Source organism: Monodelphis domestica, chromosome 1 (genome assembly GCF_027887165.1).
Source record: "Monodelphis domestica isolate mMonDom1 chromosome 1, mMonDom1.pri, whole genome shotgun sequence".
Lineage (NCBI taxonomy): Eukaryota > Metazoa > Chordata > Mammalia > Didelphimorphia > Didelphidae > Monodelphis > Monodelphis domestica.
The window spans coordinates 739,396,729-739,421,298 of NC_077227.1; the positions used below are offsets into that span (position 1 = coordinate 739,396,729).

Genomic DNA, 24,570 nt, shown 5'->3' on the forward strand with positions numbered 1-24,570 from the left:
TAGGTGCTTTAAAAAATGTTTGTGGATTGATAGAATGCAAAAACACTGAAGGCAGGGATTGTTGCATTTTCACCTTTGTATCCCTGAAGGCTAGCCTATAGTGGGTGCTTAATACATGCTTGATTATTTGACTAGCCTAACTAAGCCAGAGAGGCTCAGCGCCAGGTGGGCCAGAAGACGATGCCTTCTTTTGGCCATGACGACTCTTGAAAAATAGTTAACAAGTTGTTCTGGGATGGCTTGTACTGTATGAATGGAGATTTTGAACCTTTGCCTTCACTCCCCAGAAGTCCTTAGTATTTCCCAAAATTCCCTATAATCTCTCCCGCGTCTACATTGCCAAGATCACGTATTTAAGTGGTGGTAACTCCTCCCACGCTCTCTCTTTTGGGCACAGCAATCCGCAGTGATGGTGGCGAGTGGGGATGATTTTTAAATGGCTATCCAGCCATGGGCACGTGGTTTCTATTTTGTATCTTCTTTATTTCTTGATTTCTAATGTTCATTTAATAAACCCCCTAAACTATGATATTATTATTATTAGAGATATTTTATTATTAAAGATATACTTTTGATTTTACTGTACTAAAAACAAAATGGCTCCTTGAATGATTGCAGTGTATCTGAGATATAGAATAACTTCCGCTCACCATGATGTAATGCTAGATTGGATGCTGGCCCAACTTGAAGGGTCCACAATGGGGGTGGCCCCATCCTCTGGGATGTAACAAGCCTGGTGAGTCTAACAACTAACCTCTTTTCCATAACGCAGGCTTGGCCAGCAGCCCAGAGCATTTGGTGTGCTCTAGGAATAAAAGAGAAAATGGAAGAGTGGTGTTAGTCATAGAGAGAAAATGTCAAAACCACATTCCACTGGCAGATACCTTCTAGAGACCAAATAGGGCAATTGCAAAGACTTCCTCGAACATCTCCATCATTGGCTCCCCCAAACTGCCAGGGACCAATGACCATAATCATCCACCTAGAATTGGATAGGGTAGGGGCTGGCGGCTGAACCTGGCACTTCATTGGGATGAGGAACTCCCAGAGGAGGAAAATCTTCCACCAATGCAGATTGGCACCCCTTCTTCAGCTTATTGTCTTAGAGAGTTCCCCAGAACACTAAGAAGTTAAGAGATTTCTCCAGTCATTCAGCTAGGAATGTGGTAGAGGCAGGATTTGAACTAGGTCTTCCTGGCTCCAAGGCCAGCTCTCCATGACCCCTAGAGTTGGACTCAAAGTTAATTGGGAGACCTTCTGGGTTTGACTCTGCAAGCTTTCTGTCTTTAGGGGTCATTTTCTGGCAAGTTCCTTGAAATCAGGGAGGGGGATTTCTCTAGGCCTTACAGTGCCTGCCTACCAGAAATTAAGTAAATATTTGTTAGTTAACGAATTGATTGATTGAAATGTTTGTTGAAAAGCTGTGGTTCAAATGCTTTGCCTGGAGAAGAAAAGACTAAGGGATGGGGGATGCATGCTAGCTGTCTTCAGGTATTCGAAGGGTTGTCTTATGGCAGAAGAACAAGAAGCCACTGGATTTAGAAGTCATCTAGTCTAACCCTCTCATTTTACAAAGGAAGAAACTAAGGCTGAAGAAGAGTAAGGGTCTGGGGTAGCTGGGTGGCTCAGTGGATTGAGAGCCAGGCCTAGAGATGGGAGGTTCTGGGTTCAAATCTGGTCTCAGACACCTCCTAGCTGGGTGACCCTGGGCAAGTCACTTAACCTCTATTGCCTAGCCCTTATTGCTCTCCTACCTAAGGACCAGTACTTGGGCATTGATTATGAGATGGAAGGGAAGGGTTAAAAAAAAAGAGTAAAGGGTTGTCCGAAGGTCAATGTCAGTGGGCAGTGGAACTAGGTAGACTTAACTATAGTAGACTGTATTTGGCTGTAAGTAGAATTGTTCTACTGGTCACAGGAAGGAAGAACAAATGTAGGCTTGAAGTCAGGGAAACTTCCAGATAATCCGAGTTGTTCCAAAGGGGAAGGGCCATCTCAGGAGACAGTAGGCTCCCCTGACTGGAAGCCTTTAAGCAAAGACTATGTGGCCATTTGTTGTATAGAGGGGATTTGGGTTCAGATCTGGGTTTGACTAACTAGCCACTAAGGTCTCTTCCACCTGAGAACCTGCATCTCCCTAATCATAGAAGGCTCTTCAAGCAAGGGTAGCTTGGTGGTCCAGAGAAAAGCTTTGGACTTGGGATTGAAGAAGTCCTGAATTTGAATCCTGCTTCAGATATGGGACAAAATGTGTGAACCTAGGTAGGTCAGTGAAGCTCTCTCAATCTCAGTCAAGGCTTCAAACTATTATGAAGTGCTGACTATGTGCCCATCACTTGGGTTCAAAAGACAGTTCTTGTTCTGAAGGGGTTCATAATCTAATAGGTGAGACAACATGCAAGCAACTATGGACAAACAAGATGAAAACAGGAGAAACTGGGGACAATCAGTGGAAGGAAGACACAGGTTAAAAGGACTGAGAATGGCTTCTTACAGAAGGAGAGACATTAGAAGAGATTGGAAGAAGGCCAGAGAGTGGAGATAATGGAGGAGACAGTTCCAAGTATGGGGCACAGCCAAGGAAAAGGCGAAGGTTGGAAGATGAAGCATCCTGGTGAGCAACAGCCACAAGCCAGTGTCTGTGGCTATGTCACAGACTCTGAGGAAGGCAGTGAGGAAGGTGGGAAGGAAGAGCTCAGATTGTGGAGGGCTTTAAAAGCCAACCAGAAGACTTCAGATGGAATCCTGGGAATAACAGAGAGCCACTGGAGTTTAGTGAAAGAGAGAAGAAATGATACAGTCAAATCTGATTTTTAGAAAGATTAATTTGGCTGGGAAAAAAACTGGATGTTGTTTTCTTCTCTGTGAAATGAGGATAATAACAGCACTTACCTCCCAAGGCTCCTGGGAATATGAAATCACCTAGGTAAAGTGCTCCATGAACATTAGGGCTAGATAAATGCTCCTATCACCATCATCATCATCTTCCCTCTCTTCCTCTTCCTCCTCTTCACTACCATCATCATTACTATCCTTCCCCTCCTCCTCCTCACCATCATCATCATCATCATCATCACCACCACCATCAGCAGCACTATCCCCCTCCTCCTCCTCTTCCTCCCTCTCATCATCATCATCACCATCATCATCACTATCTCCCTTCATTATCATCACTATCATCACCATCATTATCATCACCACTATCATCATCACTAGCTTCCCCTCCTCCTCATTACCATCATCATTAACACTATCATCATCATCCCCCTCTCCTCCTCCTCCTTACCATCACTATTCCTTCCCTCCTCCTCCTCCTCACCACCATCATCACTACCCCCTTCATTATCATCACTATCATCACTATCATTTTCATCACCACCACCACATCACTATCCTTCCCCTCCTCCTCATCACCATCATCATCATCAACACCATCCTCCTCCTCCTCTCCTCTTCTTCCTCCTCATCACCACCATCAGCATCACTATCCCCCCTTCATTATCGTCACTATCATCACCAACATCACCATCACTATCTTCCCCTCCTCCTCATTACCATCATCAACACCATCATCATCATCCTCCTCTCCTCCTCACCATCATTATCATCACCACCATCATCACTGTCTTCCCTATCCTCCCCATCACAATCATCATTAACACCATCATCCTCCTCTTCCTCCTCATCTTTGCCATCATCATCATATAACTTGGTGCAAACTGAATCCAACCAGGGATGCAGACTGTGCATGAGAAACGAATGTTACTTACATCAATCTGGTTGATGAGTGAGTTATCAAACTTGAACCCAGGGATCCTCTTATCACTGCACACCACTCCCACATCTTCTGTGTGTTTGCAGTCGGTGACGCCCCACCCATTGGAGGAGCAGGCCGCCAGGGTAGCCTCTCTGCCGGTACAATGAACATTGTCCATCCAGATGGGGCCTGCAGGGAAGAAGAAAGCCAAGAATAATGTCAAGGAAGGCTTGAGCCTTGGGAGTGTCACTCCTTTACCTGTAAATAAAAACATAGGGAGGTATAGTGGACATAGGTTTAAATCCTGCCTCGGACACTTTTTAGCTGCTCTCAAGCTTATGTTCTATTGAGGGGAGAGTCAACAAATACACATAAAAGTTCACATTTACATGCATATATATATGTATGTATGTACTATATATGCTATACATAAGAAATGTAAAATGTGCCATAACAAACTACCAAAAATGATTTTATAGAGCTAGATAAAATAATAACAAAATATATCTGAAAGAACAAAAAGTCGAGACTATCAGAGAACTGATGAAAAATGTGAAGGAAAGCAGCCTAGTCATATAAGATTTCATATGATATTACAGAGCAATAATCATGAAAGCAATATGGTACTGACTAAGACACAGAGTAGTGGATCTGTGGAATAGACACAATACCCAATAGTAAATGACCACAATCACCTAGTGTTTGATAGACCCTAAGGTCAAACGTATTTGACAAAAATTGCTGGGAAACCTAAAAAGAGTTTGTCAGAAACAAGGTCTAGACCAACATATTATACCATCTTCCAAGATAAGGTCAAAATGGGTACATGCTCTCGACATTGATGGTGATATCATAAGCAAATTAAGGGAGCAGGGAAGATTTTACCTGTCATATTTATGAATAATGGAAGAATTAACGACTAAATAAGAGACAGTATCACAAGAAGTAAAACAGATGATTTTGATTACATTAAATTAAAAAGGTTTTGCACAAACAAAATTAATGCAGCCAAGGTAGCTCAAAGTGGATGCTCAAACCCAGATCGTTGGACTCCAAGTCAGAACTCATCTCCAGCTGTCTCTTAGCCCTCTAGAGCTACTAAACTTCTGTTTCTATAGACATTCATTCCCCATCTGCCTTTGATGGGAGATACTAACAGTGTGCTGACATCTCTTCCCTTTCAGAGATTGCTGAAATTTTTTTTAACCCTACTCCTTTCTTATACAAATGTTGAGGAAGAAACAAATATCCAGAATTTGATTCCCTCCCTTGATTCCCATTTCCCTGAATATGTGTTCACAATGCACAGAATTTTCTGACTGCTCTCCATATCCAGATATTCTCCTCCTCTGCCTTGCCTATGGACCTCCCTGACTTTCTTCCCAACTCCTCTTAATTCTAAAGTCTTCCTTCTGTTCATCACTTCCAATTTATATATAGCTTGTTTTGTAACTATTTATTTGTGTGTTATCCCCCCAACCCTCACCATTAGATTGTAAGTTTCTTGAGCAAAGGGACTCTTTTTTGCTTCTTTTTGTATCTCTAGGATTTAGCACAGTGCCTGACACATAGTAGTTATTTAATAAATATTAATGCATTCGTTATAATATGATTTATCAGAAATATATTAATGATTATAATATAAATAATAACACAGCTAGTAAGTGTCTTTGGTTGTATTTGAACTGAAGATTTCCTGGCTGAAAAAAACACTGGTGCTGGAGTTTGAAACCCCTGGATTCAAATACCATCTCCCAAGATTACTATATGTATGATCCAGGACAAGTTACTTAACCCACCCTGGGCCTCAGTTTCCTTATCTACAAAATGAGGAGTTTGGACCAGATAGTCTCTGTGGTAATCCTTAGAGCTAGAAATCCTTCTAGCTCTAAAATAAACCATCTCTTCTGGAGACTAAATAAATAATGAGTCACATACAGCTATGTATTATATTCTTCAAATGGATGGAGAAGTGGTATGAAGAATAAAATACAAAAAAAAATTTAAAGCATCATTAAATATGGCCAGCTAGGTTGTGCAGTGGTTAGAACACTGCCTGGAGTCAGGGAGACCTTAGTTCAATTTTGACCTCAGATACTTTCTAACAGGGTGACCCTGGACAAGTCACTTAACCCTGTTTGCCTCAGTTTCCTCATCTATAAAATGAGCTGGAAAAAGAAATGGCAAAGCACCCCAGTTACCACTGCCTAGAAAACCTCAAATGAGGTCTTGAAGAGTTGGACACAACTAGAATGACTGAATGACCATTGAATTCATGGTTGATTTTTGTTTTTGAGTTTTTTCTCAATCATCTGGATTTGAAATGAAAGGATCTGAATTCACATTGCTTCTTGCCATCTATATGACTTTGGGCTAAGTTGTTTAAATTTTCTGGACCTCAGTTCCCTCATCTGTAAAATGAGGGGGTTGAACAGACCCTCTAAGAGCCTTTCCAGCTCAAGAACTGTGATCCTCTGAAATCACTCCATTCCTATAGTTTCCTTATCAATACAATAAGGAGATAGGCTAAGATAGCCTCTAAGGTTCCTTCTAACTTTATAGCTATGTGTAGCTAGGTAAGGGTCTATAATTTTCTTAGACATTTCAAAGGGGTTCCTCATGTTTGAAAAAAGTTGGGGACCACTGGTAGAAAGGCATTTCCCCCCAACTTTTACTAATTGAAAATTTAAACGTTCACCTCTAATGCCTTTCTTTAACTCCAAGAGACAACAAGGGAGGGAGCTGGTAGATAGTGCAGCAGATAGAGAGCCAGGCGGTCCAAGGTTCAAGTCTAGCCTCAGATACTTCCTAGTTGTGTGCCCCTGGGCAAGTCCCTTAACTCCAGCTGTTGAGCTCTTACTAGTCTTCCACCTTGAAACCAATACACAGCATTGATTCTAAGATGGAAGATAAGAGATGATGAGAGAAGCAGAAATCTCCGTGTATTCTGCTCTGGAGAACCACATTTATTTATTTTTTAGCAAGAACGTTGATAAATGGGAGAACGTCTGGAGATGCCATCAAATGAGAAGCCATGAAAGGAAATGGGGATGCTTGAGTTTGGGAATAAAAGACCTCCTGGTCACAGGGCAGCTGCTGCCTCCAGCCATTCACAGGGCTGACTAATAGTGGAAGAGAGCTCAGCCCTGCTCTGCTGGACCACCAAGAGAAGAAAGCTGGCTGGTAGAGAAATGGGCCGACAGATTGGCGCTGAATATTCGGAAGCCCTTTCTCTGTAGAAGAGCTGTCCAGCAAGAGAGCAGGCTGACTCGAGAGGGAGGGCGTTGGCCTGGCGGAGGTCTTCAGGAGGGGCGGGATCACCACTGGCCGCCTTGCTTTAGCCAGCATTCATTCTGGACCAGCTGCTGTGGCCCCCGCGGTTTCCTCACTTGCCGAAGGATGGCGATGGGCTTGCAGAGCTTCTCTTTCTAATGTATGAATGAATGGCTTTGTGGGATTGCTCTCGAGCCATCCTCAGAGGTTTTGGAAAGCACAGGGTAAAAAAATAAAAATAAATAATAATAATGATGATAAGCAAACAAACGATGTTGTAAACTGAGTAGAACCGACAGAATGTAAGTTCTTCAAAGGCAAGAACTAGTTCATTTTTTTGTTCTTATACCTCCAGCATCCAGCCCAGCAGGAAGTAGGGGCTTACTAACTGCTGATTGGTTGGCTGGAGGAAGACCATTCTTCTGTCCCCGCCCCCATTCCATTAGCCGTCCAATCCCGAGTCCTGCTGAAGCATCTCTGCCCCATGGATGCCTGGGGCAGTTCTCCACACAAGGAGGGGGAGGGGTTGGTCCTTAAATGCAGGAAACAAAAACCTTCTTGAAAACCTGGAGTTGAAGTTTTCCAGCTGGTTTCTCAGTGCTGTCGGGTTCAGGAAGCGTCAGCCCCCATGAAATCCGCCCTCTAATCCCTGGCTGTTTCTACAACAAACTGCTGTTTCGTAGCAACCCAACTCATATCTAGGACCCTGAGTGGTCAAAGAGGTAGAGCGAGTCAGAAACGACTTAGACCCCGAAGGGACCTCAGAGGGCATCTAAGCCGACCTTTTTGATGTTCTAGAAGAAGACATTGAAGCCTGGAAAGAGGAAATTATTTGGCCGAGATCCAACAGCTAAACCTAGGAAATGGGATTTGAACTCAAGTCCCTTGTCTCTTTCCTCATAGCATGGCATTCTCTGAGAGGCAGCAAGTGAATCTGTCCCTAAACTTTTATTAAGTTCTTTTTAATTTATAATATGCATATTGCTTGGTTATAGTCCTAAACTAAGGATTCCAAAGGACAGGCAGTGTGGTACAATGAATAGAGGGCCAGATTAAGGTCATGAAGACTCCAGCTTCTGCTTTTGACATATCCTAGTCCTGTGACTTGGGGCAAGTTCTGTCTATTCTCCAGGTGTCAGTTCCCTTATTTGTAAAATGAGGTGAATGAGTTTGTTTCTAAGGTCCCTTCTTAGCTTTAGCATTTGATAATAGAGTTTTAATGTCTTTTCTTACTTGTTCTAAGGTCCCTCCAGCCCTGATATTCTGTTTTAAAGCTCCCTCCCACTCCCAGCTCTGGTATTTTCTGTTCTAAGGTTCCCTTCCTTCCAAATCTGGCATTTTATATTCTAAAGGTCCCCTCCAGCACTGACATTCTCTATTCTAGGATCCTCTTCTAGATCTGGCATTCTTTGTTCTAAGGTTCCCCTCCACCAAATCTAACATTCTCTTTTCTAAAGTTCTCCTCCAGGACTGACATTCTCTATCCTAGGACCCTTTCCAAGCTCTGACATTCTCTGTTCTAAGGTTCTCCTCCTTCCAAATGTGACATTTTCTATTCTAAGGTTTCCCTGAAAGACCAACATTATTTGTTCTAAGGTTCCCCTCCATCCAAATCTGGCATTTTCTAAAGTTCTCCTCCAGGACTGACATTCTCTATCCTAGGACCCTTTCCAAGCTCTGACATTCTCTGTTCTAAGGTTCTCCTCCTTCCAAATGTGGCATTTTCTATGCTAAGGTTTCCCTGAAAGACCAACATTCTCGGTTCTAAGGTTCCCTCCCAGCTCTGACATTCTCTGTTCTAAGGTTCTCCTCCTTCCAAATGTGGCATTTTCTATGCTAAGGTTTCCCTGAAAGACCAACATTCTCGGTTCTAAGGTTCCCTCCCAGCTCTGACATTCTTTGTTCTAAGGTCTCTCCCAACTTCTCCACTCTCCACAGGATGCCCTTTCTCATTCCCTCATCAGCCATCCTGCGGTTAGGAATTCATTTTATGGCCGAAGGGTTCTCAGTCCTACAAACTTTACCAAGATGAAGAGCGTCCAGATTCCCAAGTCAGGTCCCAGCTCCCCACCCACAAACAAAGCAGGCCACCAGGGCACGGGACCTTACCTTCTCCCTTGCCGTAGGAGGAGCTGGCTGTCCAAGAGATGGCTTCCACGTACCCCAGCTCCCGACAGACCACATGGGCAGCGTGGAGGGAGAAGTCGTCATCGCACACGGTGCCCCACACCCCCTCGTAGTAGAGCTCCACCCGGCCCTCGTTGTGCTTCCTCTTCTGTCCCGCCAGACGCAGCTGGATCTTGGGGACGCCAGCCGGCCGCTCGGGCTGCTGGTACTCGGGCTGGGGCTGCTGAAAGTACTCGGGGTAGTAGGGCCAGTTCTCATACTGAGCCAGGCTCAGGGAAGGGAGGATGAGCAGCGCAGCCAGATAGGGGTGACCACAAGAACCTCGGGACCTCTTCATCCTTGGTCTGCAGCTGGGAACTCTGTTGGAAGGACTTCCTCAAGCAGCTTCTGGGGGCGTTTAGTGCCCGTAGACTTCAGCAGAGGGTTCCTAGAAGAGGAGACGGACACGCATGAGGACCCAGGGCAAGAGACTCTTAACGAGCTTAACGGGGGCACCGACCTAACCAGCTTTCATCAGGAGCTTTTCTGGCAGAGTCGGGGGGCGAGAAGAGAACGGCGGGTGGGGAAGAGGAGAAGCACTGCATTTCTGATCCAACAGAGCCCTCGGAGCCCACACAAACCTGGGAAAGGGTCTTCTTTGCCACATGTCCAACCTGTGGCCTTCCAGTGGACTAGAACCCCGCCCACCTCTCCCAGCGGCCCATCCCTCTGGGAGAACTTTCCCAGTTGGCAGATTTGCCCGGAGCCCCATCCTCCAGGTGCTGTCCTTGGTTCTGCCAAGTCAGTGGCGCCTCCAAATGCCCACCCTTTAACCACTGAAGGCTGCCCTGCTCACTGGGAGCCTCTGTGGCGCCACTATGGCTGCGTTCCCCAGATGTGACCCTGGGCAGATCATTGGCCCTGGCCCCTTCCGCATCTGTAAGGCAAGGTGGGGGCTCCGAGCTTCCCTTCCAATTCTAGGTGGCCATCCCACAGCCTAAAGACCGCAGCGAAGTCCTCGGATAAATGTGCCCCTTTCTTCCAACTAGTCCTCCCACAGCACGCCCTCGAAGGCCTCCATCGCTCTTGTCACCCTCTTCCGGTCTCTGGCCAACTTCGCCAAGGCCTTCGCAAGAGGGGAGCCCACGAGGCTCCTCTAAGTCCGCTGAGTTGCCCCTGTACTAAGTATTTTACAAATGCCTCCCCTGATCGCCCTTGTGAGGTAGGTGCTATTGTGATCCCTATTTCAGATGAAGAAACGGAGGCAGAGAGGCTGAGTAACTCTCCCAGGATCCCACAACTAGTAAGACTTGCACTCTGGGCTCCCTGCTCTGTCCCTGGTGCCCCTGGCCGCCTCTGCCCAATGGGCTGGGGGGAGGGTGGCATTCCCTTTATTTCCCATGACATCTCGGGGTTCCCGGCAGAGCACGCAGACCCTCTGAGGGCAGCCTCTCGCCCCCATCCCCGTCTGCTCAGTCAACAAGGAGGGTTCCGCCTCGGGCATCCTGATTCCCCAGGCAAGGCTTGGGCAGAAGCTGAGAAGGGGCAGGGAGAGGGGAGGAGGCACCGGCCTCTGCCTCTGTGGCCACAGCATCAGTGAGGCCACCTGCCCCCCCAAAGAGCCACCCGAAGCCCAGGAGGGCTCAGGGCTGCCCGGGACGTGTCTGTCTGCTCCTCGGCCCCGGCATCCCCGACCCTGCCCTGCGCTCAGCTCCCGAGACACTCGCTCTGGGAGGCCTTTGCACTGTCTGGTCCACAGACTTTCCCACTAAGACCAGCACCCGAGGCCGGCAACCTGCCTCTGAAAGCCGCCTGGTGGTGCCCCGACTTCTCCGCCACCCCCATAATGTTAGTCAAGGCAGCACATATTTATAGGTGCTCGCCACGACCATGCCTGGAAGCGGAGGAGACGGAGATGAGGCAGGCAGTAAAGTACAATGGAGAGGTGCATTCTGGAGTCGCGGGGCTTGGGTTCAGATCCTGCCTCTGCCTCGTGGGACCTGGGGTAAGTAAAGGATCTCTTTGGGCTTCACTTTCTGAATTAAAAGATGAGGGTGTGAGATTTGGAGCTTTAAAACTCTAGATAAGGGGCAGCTCGTTGGCCCAGGGTGGAGTGCCAGGCGTAGAGTCAGGAAGGTCCCTCTCCATGAGTTCAGACCTGGCCTCAGACAGTGACGAGCTGTGTCACCCTGGGAGAGTCATTGAAGCTTGTTTCCCTCAGTTTCCCCCGATGTAAAATGAGCTGGAGAAGGAAACAGCCAACCACTCCAGGATCTTCGGAAGAACCCCCCCAAAGAGGTCATAAAGAGTCATGCGGACGGAGCTGACCAACCAACCAAGTCTGCATCGGAGGGTTCGAGCTGCAAAGTGGGCTGGGCCAGAAGATCCCCCTCTGTACAGTGAAAGGTGGGGGCACGACGGCCCCCGAGGCCACATTCACCCCAAATCCTATTTGCTATCCATCGTCTCATTAGAGATCATGACATCAGTCGTGTGATGAAGGCACCACCGATAGGGGAGCCCATTTCACAGAAGAGGAGACTGAGGATTCTCAGAGCTGTCGATCTGGAGGCTCCTGCCTCCAGCTGCCTCTTAGACACATCAAGCTGGACGTCCTGGAGACACCTTAAACTCAGCGAGTCCCCAACTGAACTCAGTGTCCTCCCCGCTAAGGCCTCCCCTCTTCCTAACTTCCTTCTTAGGGCTGGGGGTTCCACCATCTTCCCACCCCACCTCCTCGCTGGCTCTCACCCTCCACACAGCTAGGAAGTATCTGAGGCCAGATTTGAACTCGGGTCTTCCTGATCCCAGATCTAGGTCCCAATAGAATATAAGCTTAAAAAAAAAAACCCTTACCTTCTGTCTTAGAATCAATACTGTGTATTGGTTCCAAGGCAGAAGAGTGGTAAGGGCTAGGCAATGGGGGTCAAGTGACTTGCCCAGGGTCATACAGCTGGGAAGTATCTGAGGCCAGATTTGAACCCGGGACCTCCTGTCTCTGAGCCTGGCTCTCTATCCACTGAGTCACCCAGTGGCCCCCAGAATATAAGCTTCCTGAGGGCAGTGGCTGCCTTCCATTGCATTGTATCTGCAGCACTGACCATAGTGTTATGCTGAATGCCTTTAAAAATAGAATTCTTCAATCCTCCCCTGCTGCAGACCACATGTAGCCTGTGGGGAAGGGGATTCCGGCTGTGGGAGGTGCAATGTTGGTAGCAACCAGCACAACTTCATCTATTAGAAAAGATGTTGAACAGAAACACTTTGGAAACCCCCGTCTGCCTCCACCCTCAAACCCCAACGAGATCACATTGATGACAAAGATGTGCATCACGGCTGCAAAGGCGAACCTTCACACGAAGGAGCTGCAATGGAGGGGGCCAAATGGGCATATGACTCGCCTGTAGACCTTCTCTGCTCCAGGCAAAATGGGCTATTTGTTTTCTGACCACCCCCCAAAGTCACCCCAGATATCACCTCCTCCGAAACCCTTCTCTGGTCCTTCGAGGCAGTCACTTGGACCCCCAAAGCACTTTGTTTTACAATGTTCTGATTCTTTAGAGCTAGAAGAGACCTTAGAGGTTATCTGCTCTTATTTAACAAGTGGGGAAACTGAGGCCCAGAGAAAGAACATGACTTGCCCAAGGTCACAGAGGCATTGAGTTGAGGAATTGGGGTTGAAATGCAGTTTCTCTCACTTTAAATGTGGGCCTCTCACTTCCATAATACCGTGTGTACTGCGCCACATGGGGTGTCCAGGGAAGGCTGAGCCCCTTTAGGGCTGCATCCACCTTTGGTGGCCACTGTTACCCAGATCTCACCTGTGACTCCAAGAAGCTCTAACGTACCTGGAGGCCATATTCTGCTAAACCATCTACAGATGGGCTCCACCAGGATGAGAGGAGCCAACAGGTCTCCAGCCCATCAGTGAGTGAGGGGACGTCTACCCCGAGCGTGTGAAGACGTTCCCAGCAAAATGGGTGGGTGAGAACCATTTGTCCTCATGGTCATGACAGAGGCAGCCATTGTAGAATGCTTGGAACTTGGTCAGATATTGAAGATGCCAAGGCGACCCCCTGCATGCTGGGCCATCACCAGGTGTACAGAAATTGATCCTGGACTTTGATACCTATGGAGGAAAGACTGATGACTCTGGACAACTGCTTCAGTTAAGACATAAGCCCATAATGTCATTAGTCCTCTTCCAGAAAGGACTGTGTATCAGGACAGTTGAAAGAGTTCTGTAGCAGGAATCAGGGTGCCTTGAGTTCAAAACCTGATTTGGCTACTTCTCCTACTTAGTGCTTATGGGACATGCCTTTTTTTCAATAGCCAATAGTCATTTGTTGAGAACCTACTATGTGCCAGGTATTGTGCTAAGTGTTTCTCTTCCCTAAGCTTCAGTCTCCCGCTTATTAAATGAAGGGGTTACATTAGATGCCCTCTGAAGTCCTTTCCAGTTCTAAATCCTACCTTTGTACCATAATTCCCCGTAGACTATAAGTTCCTTGAGGGTCAGGACAGCCTTATCTACATTTACAGATTCCCTTCCACGCAGCACTATGTTCTACATCCAGTAGGTACTTAATAAATGTATATTGGATTAAGTTCTATTGATGTACCTGCATAAGTTATATCTTTTGTTGTATTTTGTCATCACCCCCTGCTCAAAATTCCTTAACACAAGCAGCAGGATCCCTCGGGGAGAGACAAGAGGTGGAATATGCCAGAGAAGTTAAATCACCACCTGGACCAGCACTTCCCCTCAGATCCTGAACGAGAGAGTCCAGGACCTCGAACATAGAGCCTTGAGATTGCTGCTACCCCTCAGACAGGCAGTGAAGAAATCACGGAGTGAATCAATCATTGCAGAAAGGACCCCTGCTGGCCCACTGCCATGCTAGGGGCAGGCCAGCCCCAAGGCCCCAGGATGGGCAGCACCCCCAGACCCACACACAGCCCTGCTCCCAGCCCAGCCCCCTAAATGTCCTCCCAGCAAGGTGACATCCATAGCGACGCAGGCACTAAGACCCAGCAAAGAATCCCTGGCTTGTCAAAGGGCTCGGCATCAGCAACTGACATGATTTTATCTGTGGAAATGCCACTGAAGAAGAAGCTGGACCGTGTGCTTTGGCGTGACACTGCTCCAAGGACCATGAGATTTGTAACTCAAGCCTTCCCTGTGGGTTGCCCCCCCATGAGGCTGTGAGCTCCCCCGTGCTTGGCATTTAGGAAGTGCTTGATAAATGTTTCATTCAGCCATGCATCCACTCCCAATTGCCTCAAGGATAAAATGCAAACTGCTCAGTCTAGTACTCCAAACCCTCCTCAATCTGGCTCCCCTCTAACTTTCCAGGCGGGTTACCCAACATTCCCCCCTCACACCCAGTAGCTTCCAGCCAAATGGGCCTCCCAGCCATTCTTTACACAACTCTCCACCAGCGCCACCCCCATCTCCATGCCTTTACACAGGCTACATCCTATAACTGCAGGAAACTCCTCCTTCCCCCCAGAACTGCTAGTGCCTCTCCGAAAGACTCGTGCATTCACTTATTCATCCATCACAATGCCATCAGAGTAACATCAGAGAAGGGCCGTGTGCCTTAGTGGATGGAGGGGGGCAGCCCTGGGCTGCATGGAAGCTCTTTGAGAAAAAGGGTTGTTTCATTCTGATCTCAGCAGCAGCAGCACCTGGCATACAGTAGGTGCTCAATAAGTGCTTGTGGGAGGAATACATAAATGATAGCTAGACAGATGGATGACAGATTCGGCAGATGACAAATAGATGGATGGGTGTTAGATGAGTAGACAGAACGATAGATTAGATGATGGAGAGATGAATAGATTCAATCCAGGTAAGAGTAGAGGGACTCCCAGTGGGGAAATTGCCTCCATCAAAGCACACTGCCAACGTTTAGTCTTAGAGAGCTCTCTGGGGGCTCTGCCAACATTTGTCAGAGGCAACACTTGGACCCAATCCTCCTGAAGTCAAGGCTGCTCCCCTCTGCCCATTAAGCCTCTCTCCAGGGTTACTCTGACAGCAGGGTTCTTATTGGAAACACCAGCATCGTGCCAGTTGACTGACTTCGTGTATAACATGGCCCATGGTGCCTCAGTGCTCCAGTAATATTACTTGGCCCGATTTTGCCCTATGTTCAGAGGCAGCTAGGTGGCCTGGTGGAGAGAGCACTGGACCCGGAGTTAGATAGACATGAGTTGGAATTCTTCTGGAGATCCCTGGAAAAACCACTCTACCTCTGTCTGCCTCAGTTTCTTCATCTGTAAAATGGGATAAAAATAGCACCTATTCCCAGGGTTGTTGCAAGGACGAGATGATGTTTTTAAAGTGCTTCTCCAACCCAACACCACTCTATAAATGCTATTATTAATATTGAAGATAATATTGCGGAGTGCCTATACTTGGTAACTGTCAAACATGAGGACCATAGAATGAGTCAGACCTTCATCCCTGATCCTGTAGGACTACTTGACACTTCCAAACTGTGTAATCTAGGACAAGTCACTTAATCTCCCTGGGCCTCAGTTTCCTCATTTGTAAAATGAGAGAGTTAAAGTAGACAACCCTTAAAGTCTCTTCTGCTTTTATTTTATTTTGTCTTTTTTAAAAATATAAACCCTCACCTTCCATCTTGGAGTGAATACTGTGTTCCAAAGCAGAAGAGCGGCAAGGGCTAGGCAATGGGGGTTAAGTGACTTGTCCAGGGTCACACAGCTAAGAAGTGTCTGAGGCCACATTTGAACCCAGGACCTCCCATCTCCAGGCCTGGCTCTCAACACACTGAGCCACCCAGCTGCTCCCTCTCTTCTGCTTTTAAATCTAAATTCGGTGATTCCTCTGTTGTCTCCAGGCCCGGATGGCTGAACATGAATCCTGTCTGCTTCCCTTGTCCAGGGGCAGCTCCTTAATGGAAAACCCAGAGGCACACTCCAATAAACCCAAGACTAAGACCTCTGCCTCCCCTGGGGGTGATCGGAATCCAGCCCCCAAGTTCCCTCCTTCCCAGGACAGCTGAGGGGAAGAGGAGGCCCCCAACACCCACACAGGCCCTCTCTGGGGTGAACAAAAGAAACCCGATCTGCCTGGGCGGCTGAGCTGAGGGGCGGCTCCTTCCTCAGCCCCCCCAACAGCCCTCCGTGTTCCTCTGGGTCGGTCAAGCAGAGAACACATGGGTTAGGATCCCCACACGTGGAGGAGGGAAGAAGGAGGGGGAGGAAGAAGAGAAGGAGGGGAAAGCAGACCGAACGGGAGGATAAAGGGAGAAGGAGGGGGATAAAGGGCTGCATACTTTCCACATGATGCAATGCCAGGAAGCAGTGGGAAAGCCCAGGACTCTGCCCTCCCTGACATACTCTCCCTGGGTTATTGGAACTCATGGGGTGAGGGGGTCTCAGAACCCAGGCTCTGGGGCAGCCTGCAGCTTCCTGCGTGCTTGGGAGCACCTGAGGCTTTCCTTTCCTATCCAAGCCTGGCCAGTGCCAGCTCATATCTGGCATCCATCCATCCATCCATCCATCAATCCATCTCCCTGTTTACCTATCTATAGAGGGGGCAAGATCAGCGAAACACAAACCTGGGTAGGAAAACATTCACACCCCAGGGTCCCAAGCTATTAACTCCCCAGAGTCCCGTAGCTACTGGCATCTCCAAATCCCATGGCTATTAGCCCCCCAAAGCTATTATCCCCCCAGGGTCCCAAAGCTATTAGTCCCCCAGGATCCCAAGGCTATTATCCCCCCAGGGTCCCAAAGCTATTAGTCCCCCAGGATCCCAAGGCTATTAGTCCCCCAGGATCCCAAGGCTATTAGTCCCCCAGGATCCCAAGGCTATTAGCCCCCCCAGGATCCCAAGGCTATTAGCCCCCCAGGATCCCAAGGTTATTAGTCCCCTAGATTCCCAAGGCAATTGGCTTCCCAGGGTCCCAAGGCTATTAGTCCCCTAGGGTCCCAAGACTATTGGTTTTCCAGGGTCCCAAGGCTATGGACTTCCCAGGGTTTCAAAGCTATTAGCCCCCCTCCCAGGGTCCCATGGCTATTGGCTCCCCAGGGTCCCAAGGCTATTAGCCCCCCAGGATCCCAAGGTTATTAGTCCCCTAGATTCCCAAGGCAATTGGCTTCCCAGGGTCCCAAGGCTATTAGTCCCCTAGGGTCCCAAGGCTATGGACTTCCCAGGGTCCCAAAGCTATTAGCCCCCCTCCCAGGGTCCCATGGCTATTGGCTCCCCAGGGTCCCAAGGCTATTAGCCCCCCAGGATCCCAAGGCTATTAGTCCCCCCCAGGGTCCCAAGGCTATTAGTCCCCTAGATTACCAAGGCAATTGGCTTCCCAGGGTCCCAAGGCTATTAGTCCCCTAGGGTCCCAAGGCAATTGGCTTTCCAGGGTCCCAAGGCTATGGACTTCCCAGGGTTCCAAAGCTATTAGCCCCCCTCCCAGGGTCCCATGGCTATTGGCTCCCCAGGGTCCCAAGGCTATTAGCCCCCCAGGATCCCAAGGTTATTAGCCCCCCCTCCCAGGGTCCCAAGGTTATTAGTCCCCTAGATTACCAAGGCAATTGGCTTCCCAGGGTCCCAAGGCTATTAGTCCCCCAGGGTCACATGGCTATTGGCTCCCCAGGGTCCCAAGGCTATTAGCCCCCCAGGATCCCAAGGCTATTAGCCCTCCAGGGTCCCATGGCTATTGGCTTCCCAGGATCCCAAGGCTATTAGCCCCCCAGGATCCCAAGGCTATTAGCCCCCCAGGGTCCCATGGCTATTGGCTTCCTAGGATCCCAAGGCTATTAGCCCCCCAGGGTCCCATGGCTATTGGCTTCCCAGGATCCCAAGGCTATCAGCCCCCCTGGGTCCCAAGGCTATTAGCTACCTTCATTTCCTTTCCATTCAAAGTACCAAAAATGAAGGACTTGTTGTGTGCCAAGTTATGTGCTAGATTCTGAGAACACCAAGAAAGACGGGGAAACAATCTCTGCTTTCAAGTGGCTTCCATTCTCACGGGCTCCATACTACCTGTCCATTGAGAAGCCAACAGGAAATGCTCCCTGAGTACAGATAAAGCAATGGAGGAGAAGGGCAGGGAACACTGAGGAGGCAAGTGAGTCTCCACCTGGGGTCCAGGAACTCTGAAAATAGCTATTTGGATGCTTCAATATTGCCATTGTTGGCTTCCTTTGTCATCCTCTGTGTTTTATTTTGTGCATCTGAAATTGTTATTCTGGGAAAGGGTTCATAGGCTTTCCCAAACTGACTAAGGAGTCTGTTACACATACAGGAAGGTTAAGGTCTCCTTGCTTAGGGCAATCAGCAAAGACTTCCTGGAAGAGGAGCTGCTTTAAATGGCACTGGGGATTCTAAAAAGCAGAGGGGAAGACAGAGTGCATCCTGGATGTGGGGGACAGCAAAGGCAGAGGTGGGGATGGAGTACCTTGTATGGAGAACAAGAAGGAAGCCAGTGGGGCAGGAATGGGTGAGGGGCCGTGATGTGTAATGAGCCTGAAAAAAGAAGGCTAGAGCCAGTGTGGGATTAGGGGAGGGGGCTGAACAAAGGTTCCCCCTCTTTTCATGTATGTCCTAAGTACCTCCACACAGGACTTCTTAATATTGGCACCCCACCTCTCCACTTCTCTGAATTCAATTCAGGCAATTCACAGAATTCCAAGCTCTAAGAGACCACAGGAGCCATCTAATCTGGTCTCTACCTGACAGACAATCCCTTCTATGGCACCCCAACAAGTGGGCATGCCAGCTTTTCACTGTCTTTCCAGAGTGCCTACCCTGAGTCCAGCCTTGCAAGGAATCATGGGAGACACAAAATGTAATTTGCCTCCAAGTTCTTGAGGGGGGACCCACACTCTGCTGGGGGCCAGAGGATGGGGGACCAGACTCGCCCAAGGCACAGCAAGAGAACCACCAAACCCAGCTGGCACAGATGGCACATTCTGAAGTTCAGGGCCATGGGATCAAGGTCCTCCATCAATTTCCAGTGGCTTCTCTCCTGGCCATGCAGAGTCTTGAAAGAGCATCCCTGAGTACTCCTTAGAAGGGAAGAGTTGTTCTGGCTACAAAAGGGGCTACAGTCCATGTGTATACCATGTGTTTACCCAATCTCTTCCCTGGCAATGCCTGGAATTCTACCATGAGGGCCTCGTTCCTAAAGGCGAAGAATTGCCTTCTTCATGACTGATATTCCTAACTGGGTGATCTTCCTTGGAGTAGAGGGCAGACCTCAAAGCAAGAAAACTAGTCCTCTGGAGGGTGGGGCCGAAGCTTAAGGGGGAGCTGCTTCCAAGGCTAGCTCCAGGTTACCTGGCTAGGTTTATTTCATTTAATTCTCCTTCCCAAACTCTATATTCTAACCAGAGTGACGTACTTGCTGTTGGCCTATTAGCAATAAATCTCCTGCCTCTATGTCTCTGTAAAGGCTGTGCCCCATGTCCAGAATGCCCTGTATGCCAAGCCTTTCCTCACTCTCTGCCTCCTAGATGAAGCCTTTTCTGATCCTTTTAGTTGTTAGCTCTCTGCAAGACTGCCTTAATTTACATGATGGCTTCTCAAGCTCTTGAGCCTTGAATGTCCTTAAGGGACTTTGGTATCGCTGGGGGTTCTGAGGGGAAGGCAGCACTAGCTTTGGAAGAGAGGCAAGAAAAGGAGTTGATGCCATTTTAAGCTGAGTGGAGAGGCCTCTAGAGTGTCCTCGTCAGACTATCGATAGCTCATCTTTGACTGACTCTCTTTAGAAAGGATATTGACACATTGCAAGAAGGCCTTTTCTAAAAGTCTGGCTGACGAACTGATATCAACTGATAGTCCTACGGAAAGACTACTGGTGGGGGCTCAAGCACTAGAGCATGAGAAATGACTGACACCCACGTCACAGAGCTATCCCTAGAGCCTTGAGAGGGCACAGCAGGAGCCCAGTGAAGATCCAGCCTGACAGTATGAGTGGGAGCAGCTTCAAAGTGGGCACTATATCAAGATACGCTGCAAGAACTGGGCATGTTTAACTGGACAATGAAGAGTTTAGGGGCCATAAGAGATTCTCTGAAGTACCTGAAGGGCTGGAGAAAGGATCAGCCTGGCTCTGGGTGGCCCCAGAGGGCAGAATTGGGAAGCAAATTTAAGTTCAAGGACAAGAAAGACTCGCTAGCAATTATATGAATTAATCAAATGGAAGTCATCAATCCTGATACAGAACGTAGAGGCTTACAAGGTGTGCAAAGGGCTGTTGGGTCAAGGGGCGATGCGACTTTTTCTTTGTTGTTATTGTGGAGTCCTTTTCAGTCTGCCTGACTCTCTATGACCCCTTTTGGGGTTTTCTTGGCAGAGATACTGGGAGTGGTTTTCTAGTCCATGTTACTGTGGAGGAAACTGAGGCAAAGCAGAGGAAGTGACTTGCCCAGGGTCACACTGCTAGGAAGAGTTGAAGACCAGATTTGAACTCGGGAGGATGAATTTTCTTGACTCCAAGCCCAGCAACCTCTCCCCTGTGAACTTGGCCCAAAGGGTCAAACCAAGACCCTTCAGAAAAGCCATAGATATCCGGAGAAACTTCCTAACAATGATAATGACCCCAAAGCAGGCTAAGCTGCCTCCCCAGAGCAAAGGGTGGTGAATGAATGGTTCATTGAGCAGCCGCGGCACGGACTCTGCTCACTTTTCCCAGGCTGTGGTCTGAGGGCTCATGGAGGTGGCATTCCTCGGGTGGGGGGCATCAGGGCTCAGGAGGAGCCTCCAGAGCAGCACAAATGGGCGCTTCAACGTTCCAAGGGCTGGTCCATTTGGGACTGACCCCAAGCGATTCCTCCCGGGAGGAGGGAGCTTCCAGGGCACCTCCAAAATGAGGCCTTTGTCAGCTTTAATCGGCCGTGACCGATTGGGGTTCTCTCTCGGCAGCAGAGGTGGCGGCCTGAAGCTCCTGCTGGAATTTCACTTTGGTAGAACCACTTCCTGGCGGGGCCCGTGGGCTGTCCTGGGCTTGTGCCTTCAACCCCTTGGCTGTCCAGGACCCCAGATCCACTTATTTAAAAATAACTAACAAGACTGAAATAACTCTTTCGAACTCAGAGATAAGAAGACACCAGGAGGGAAAGGTCAGAGCCCTCAGCTCCAATTTCCTGTGTGATTAGTGAAGTAACGGGGGATCAGAGAACTTAAGTGGTTTTTCCTGGGCCACACTTACAGCAAGTAAGTTTCCAAGGTAGAATTTGAACTCAGGTCTTCCTGACTCCAAAGTCTATTCTGGATCCACTATACTACCGTGTGTCTATAAGCAACTAAGAGATACTGTGGACAGAGTGCTGAGATTGCTGTCAGGAAAGAGTTGAGTTTAAATTCTGTCTCAGACACTTATTAGCTGTATGACCCTGGGCAAGTCACTTAACTTGTTTGCCTCAGTTTCCTCATCTGTAAAACAGAATAGCAATAGGGTTAAATGAGGTAATATTTATAAAGCCCTTTGCAAACCTTAAGACACGCCTTAAAGGCTAGCTACTATTATTTTATTATTAATAATCAACAATCAACAATCAATCAACAAATACTTAGCACTCGTGCCAGGCACTGTGTTAAGTGCTCTCTCTAATGGAAAGAATGCTTAACTTGAACTTGAGGGCTTGAGTTCAAGGCTGGGCACTGGCCTTTGCTCTGACTGTCACTATTTGTATGACTATGGAGAGGTCGAATGATCATCAATAGTTAGAGAGCCTCTTCAATTTACAGATAAGGAAACTGAGGCACAGAGAGAAGTCACTAATTCAAGGTCCCATGGGGAGTAAGGAAGAAAGGCTGGTTTTGAACCCAGGTCCTCTGACTCCAAACCCCATGTTCTCCTCGGTCATGCTCATAATCCTTACTGTGTATGACTTGAGACTGAAGGAACTGAGGAAAGATTCTAATTCCCATTTCACTAAGGTGAAAACGGAATCCCAGAGACCCAAAGGGCTGTAGACTAGAAAGAGATTTAGAGTTGAGCCAGGACCCTGCCGGTCCTTAGCTCTGACCTAGGCAGTCACTTCACTTTTTGAAGCCTCTAGAAAACATGCTTCGTTTTCTCTTCTGGAAAATGGGCAGAACAATTCCTTGCATTGCTCATGACTCATGAGGTGGAGGTCGGAAGGAGCCTTAAAGAATTAGAGAGCCACATTCTTGCTGGTATCAGTGACCCTGAAGCTAGGCCAGAAGATCTGAAAAACAAAGGCTGGAAGAAGGCAGCCTGGAAAGAGCTGAGCTTCCCCTTGGACTCCTCTCTCTGGTAAGCAGGGCAAAGGCATCCAGCAGTGGGCTGGACGGAACTGAAATCCACTGGCCCCTTCCAGGTCAGCACTAGGTGTGGCAGGCTGCCCTGAAGAAGCCAGGAGGAGGACAGACAAAGGTCTCGGCTTCTCTTCAGAGGATGGGAAGGAGCCAGAAATCCAAGGCTGAGGCCAGGAGATGGTTTATTTTAACATCTGTAGATGCTTTACAGGGGACAAGTAACAAAAACACAACAGGTAATTCGAGTCCCAACCATCCTTAGATTGTATAACACGAGAGCTACGAGGGTACCTAGAACATGGAATGTGATGGCTGGGAGGGTACTTAGAACATGAACTATGAGAGCTGAGAGGGCACCTAGAACATGAAATGTGAAAGCTGGGGTGCTACCTAGAACATGACACACGAGAGCTGAGAGGGCACCTAGAACGTGAAATGTGAAAGCTGAGAGGGCACCTAGAACATGAAATATGAGAGCTGAGAGAGCACCTAGAAAATCTGAGATGGTACCTAGAACATGAAATATGAGAGCTGAGAGGGTACCTAGAACATGAAATGTGAAAGCTGAGAGGGTACCTGGAACATGAAATGTGAAGGATGAGGTGGTACCTGGAACATGAAATGTGAAGGATGAGGTGGTACCTAGACCATGGACTGTGAGGGCTGGGAGGGTACATAGAACATGGACTATGAGAGTGGGGAGGGCATCTAGAACATGGACTGTGATTGCTGAGAGGGTACCTAGAACATGGAATATGATTAAGGGAACCATAGAAAAGAGAATGTCAGAACTGGAGGAGAAGAGGTTAGAACATTGGATATGAGGACTGTAGAGCCAGGGGGGACCTTAAAACAGGAAAATAAAGGTGACAAAACTGAGTGCCTGCCTAAGGATCTCCTAGCTCTTCGGTGTGGGGACACCCAGCCCAAAGGCTATCCCATGATGTTCTGAGCTGCCTGGAAAACTAAAACTAGCCTCTAAAACTCCAAGGGTAAGGGCTACTCGGCCGCCATTTTGATAGCCCAAAGAGTTGTCCTTCCTTCAGAGGCTCTGGGCTCTGCCTCTCCCTCACTGATGGTGGAATCTGGCCAGTCAGTCTGGCCCCAGCTACCCTTCACTGTTGCAGAGCAAAGGGAAATCCAGCCACCCAGAATGCAGGCTCCTCCCCTCTCCTACAAGGATCCCAAGTGCTATTCGATTCACCAAACATTTACTAAGTGCTTATTGCACACAAGACCTGGAAGCCAAGAAATTGGGTTGAGATTATAGTTCCCCATTTCCCAGAGATGAAAACTGAGTCTCAATCTCCAAATGTTGGTAGATTGGAAAGAGACTGAGAACTGGGCATAGTAATCCTATCTTCTGTCCTGTCCTTAGCTGTGTGATATTGGGTAAGTCACTTAACCAGTATGCCTCCGTTTCCTTAACTATAAAATGAGGATAATAATGGTAATTACCTCGCAGGGTTGTTGTAAGGATCAAATGAAATCATTGTAAAGTATCTTGCAAACCTTTAAGCACTATAAATGCTAGCAATTAGGTGGCAAAGTCTACCAACAAAGTGCTGGACCAGGCAGACCCAAGTTCAAATCCTGCTTCAGACACTTACTAATTGTATGATCTTAGGACATTGTTCAACCCCTCTGTGCCTCAGATTCTTCACCTGTAAAATGGGGATAATAATACTTACATTATAGAGTTTTTATGAGGAAGGAAGGAAGGGAGGGAAGGAAAGGAAGAAGGGAAGGAGGAAAGGAAAGGAAGGAGGGAAGGAGAAAAGGAAAGGAAGGAGGGAAGGAGGAAAGGAAAGAAAGGAAGGAAGGAAGGAAGGGAGGGAGGGAGGGAGGAAGGGAGGGAGGAAGGGAGGAAGGAAGGAAGGAAGGAAGGAAGGAAGGAAGGAAGAAAGGAAGGGAGGGAGGGAGGGAGGGAGAGAGGGAGGGAGGGAGGGAATGGAGGGAGGGAGGGAGGGAGGGAAGGAAGGAAGGAAGGGAGGAAGGGAGGGAGGAAGGGAGGAAAGGAGGGAGGGAGGGAGGAAGGGAGGAAAGGAGGGAGGGAGGGAGGAAGGGAGGAAGGAAGGAAGGAAGGAAGGAAGGAAGGAAGGAAGGAAGGAAGGAAGGAAGGAAGGAAGGAAGGAAGGAAGGAAGGAAGGAAGGAAGGAAGGAAGGAAGGAAG

At 48.3% G+C, this 24,570-nt stretch overlaps 1 protein-coding gene across 1 annotated transcript in view; it reads right to left on the reverse strand.

Moving 5' to 3' along the window:
- The window catches only part of LOC130456847 (lysyl oxidase homolog 2), a 130,424-nt gene that overhangs the window by 101,495 nt on the left and 4,359 nt on the right, over positions 1-24,570 (reverse strand). The window contains exons 2-3 of the mRNA XM_056814312.1: positions 9,140-9,584; positions 3,771-3,946 (exon numbers count right to left, since the gene is read on the reverse strand). Coding sequence (XP_056670290.1) covers positions 3,771-3,946; positions 9,140-9,494 — 531 coding nt within the window. The 5' untranslated portion in view covers positions 9,495-9,584. The remainder of the gene's footprint in view (positions 1-3,770; positions 3,947-9,139; positions 9,585-24,570) is intronic.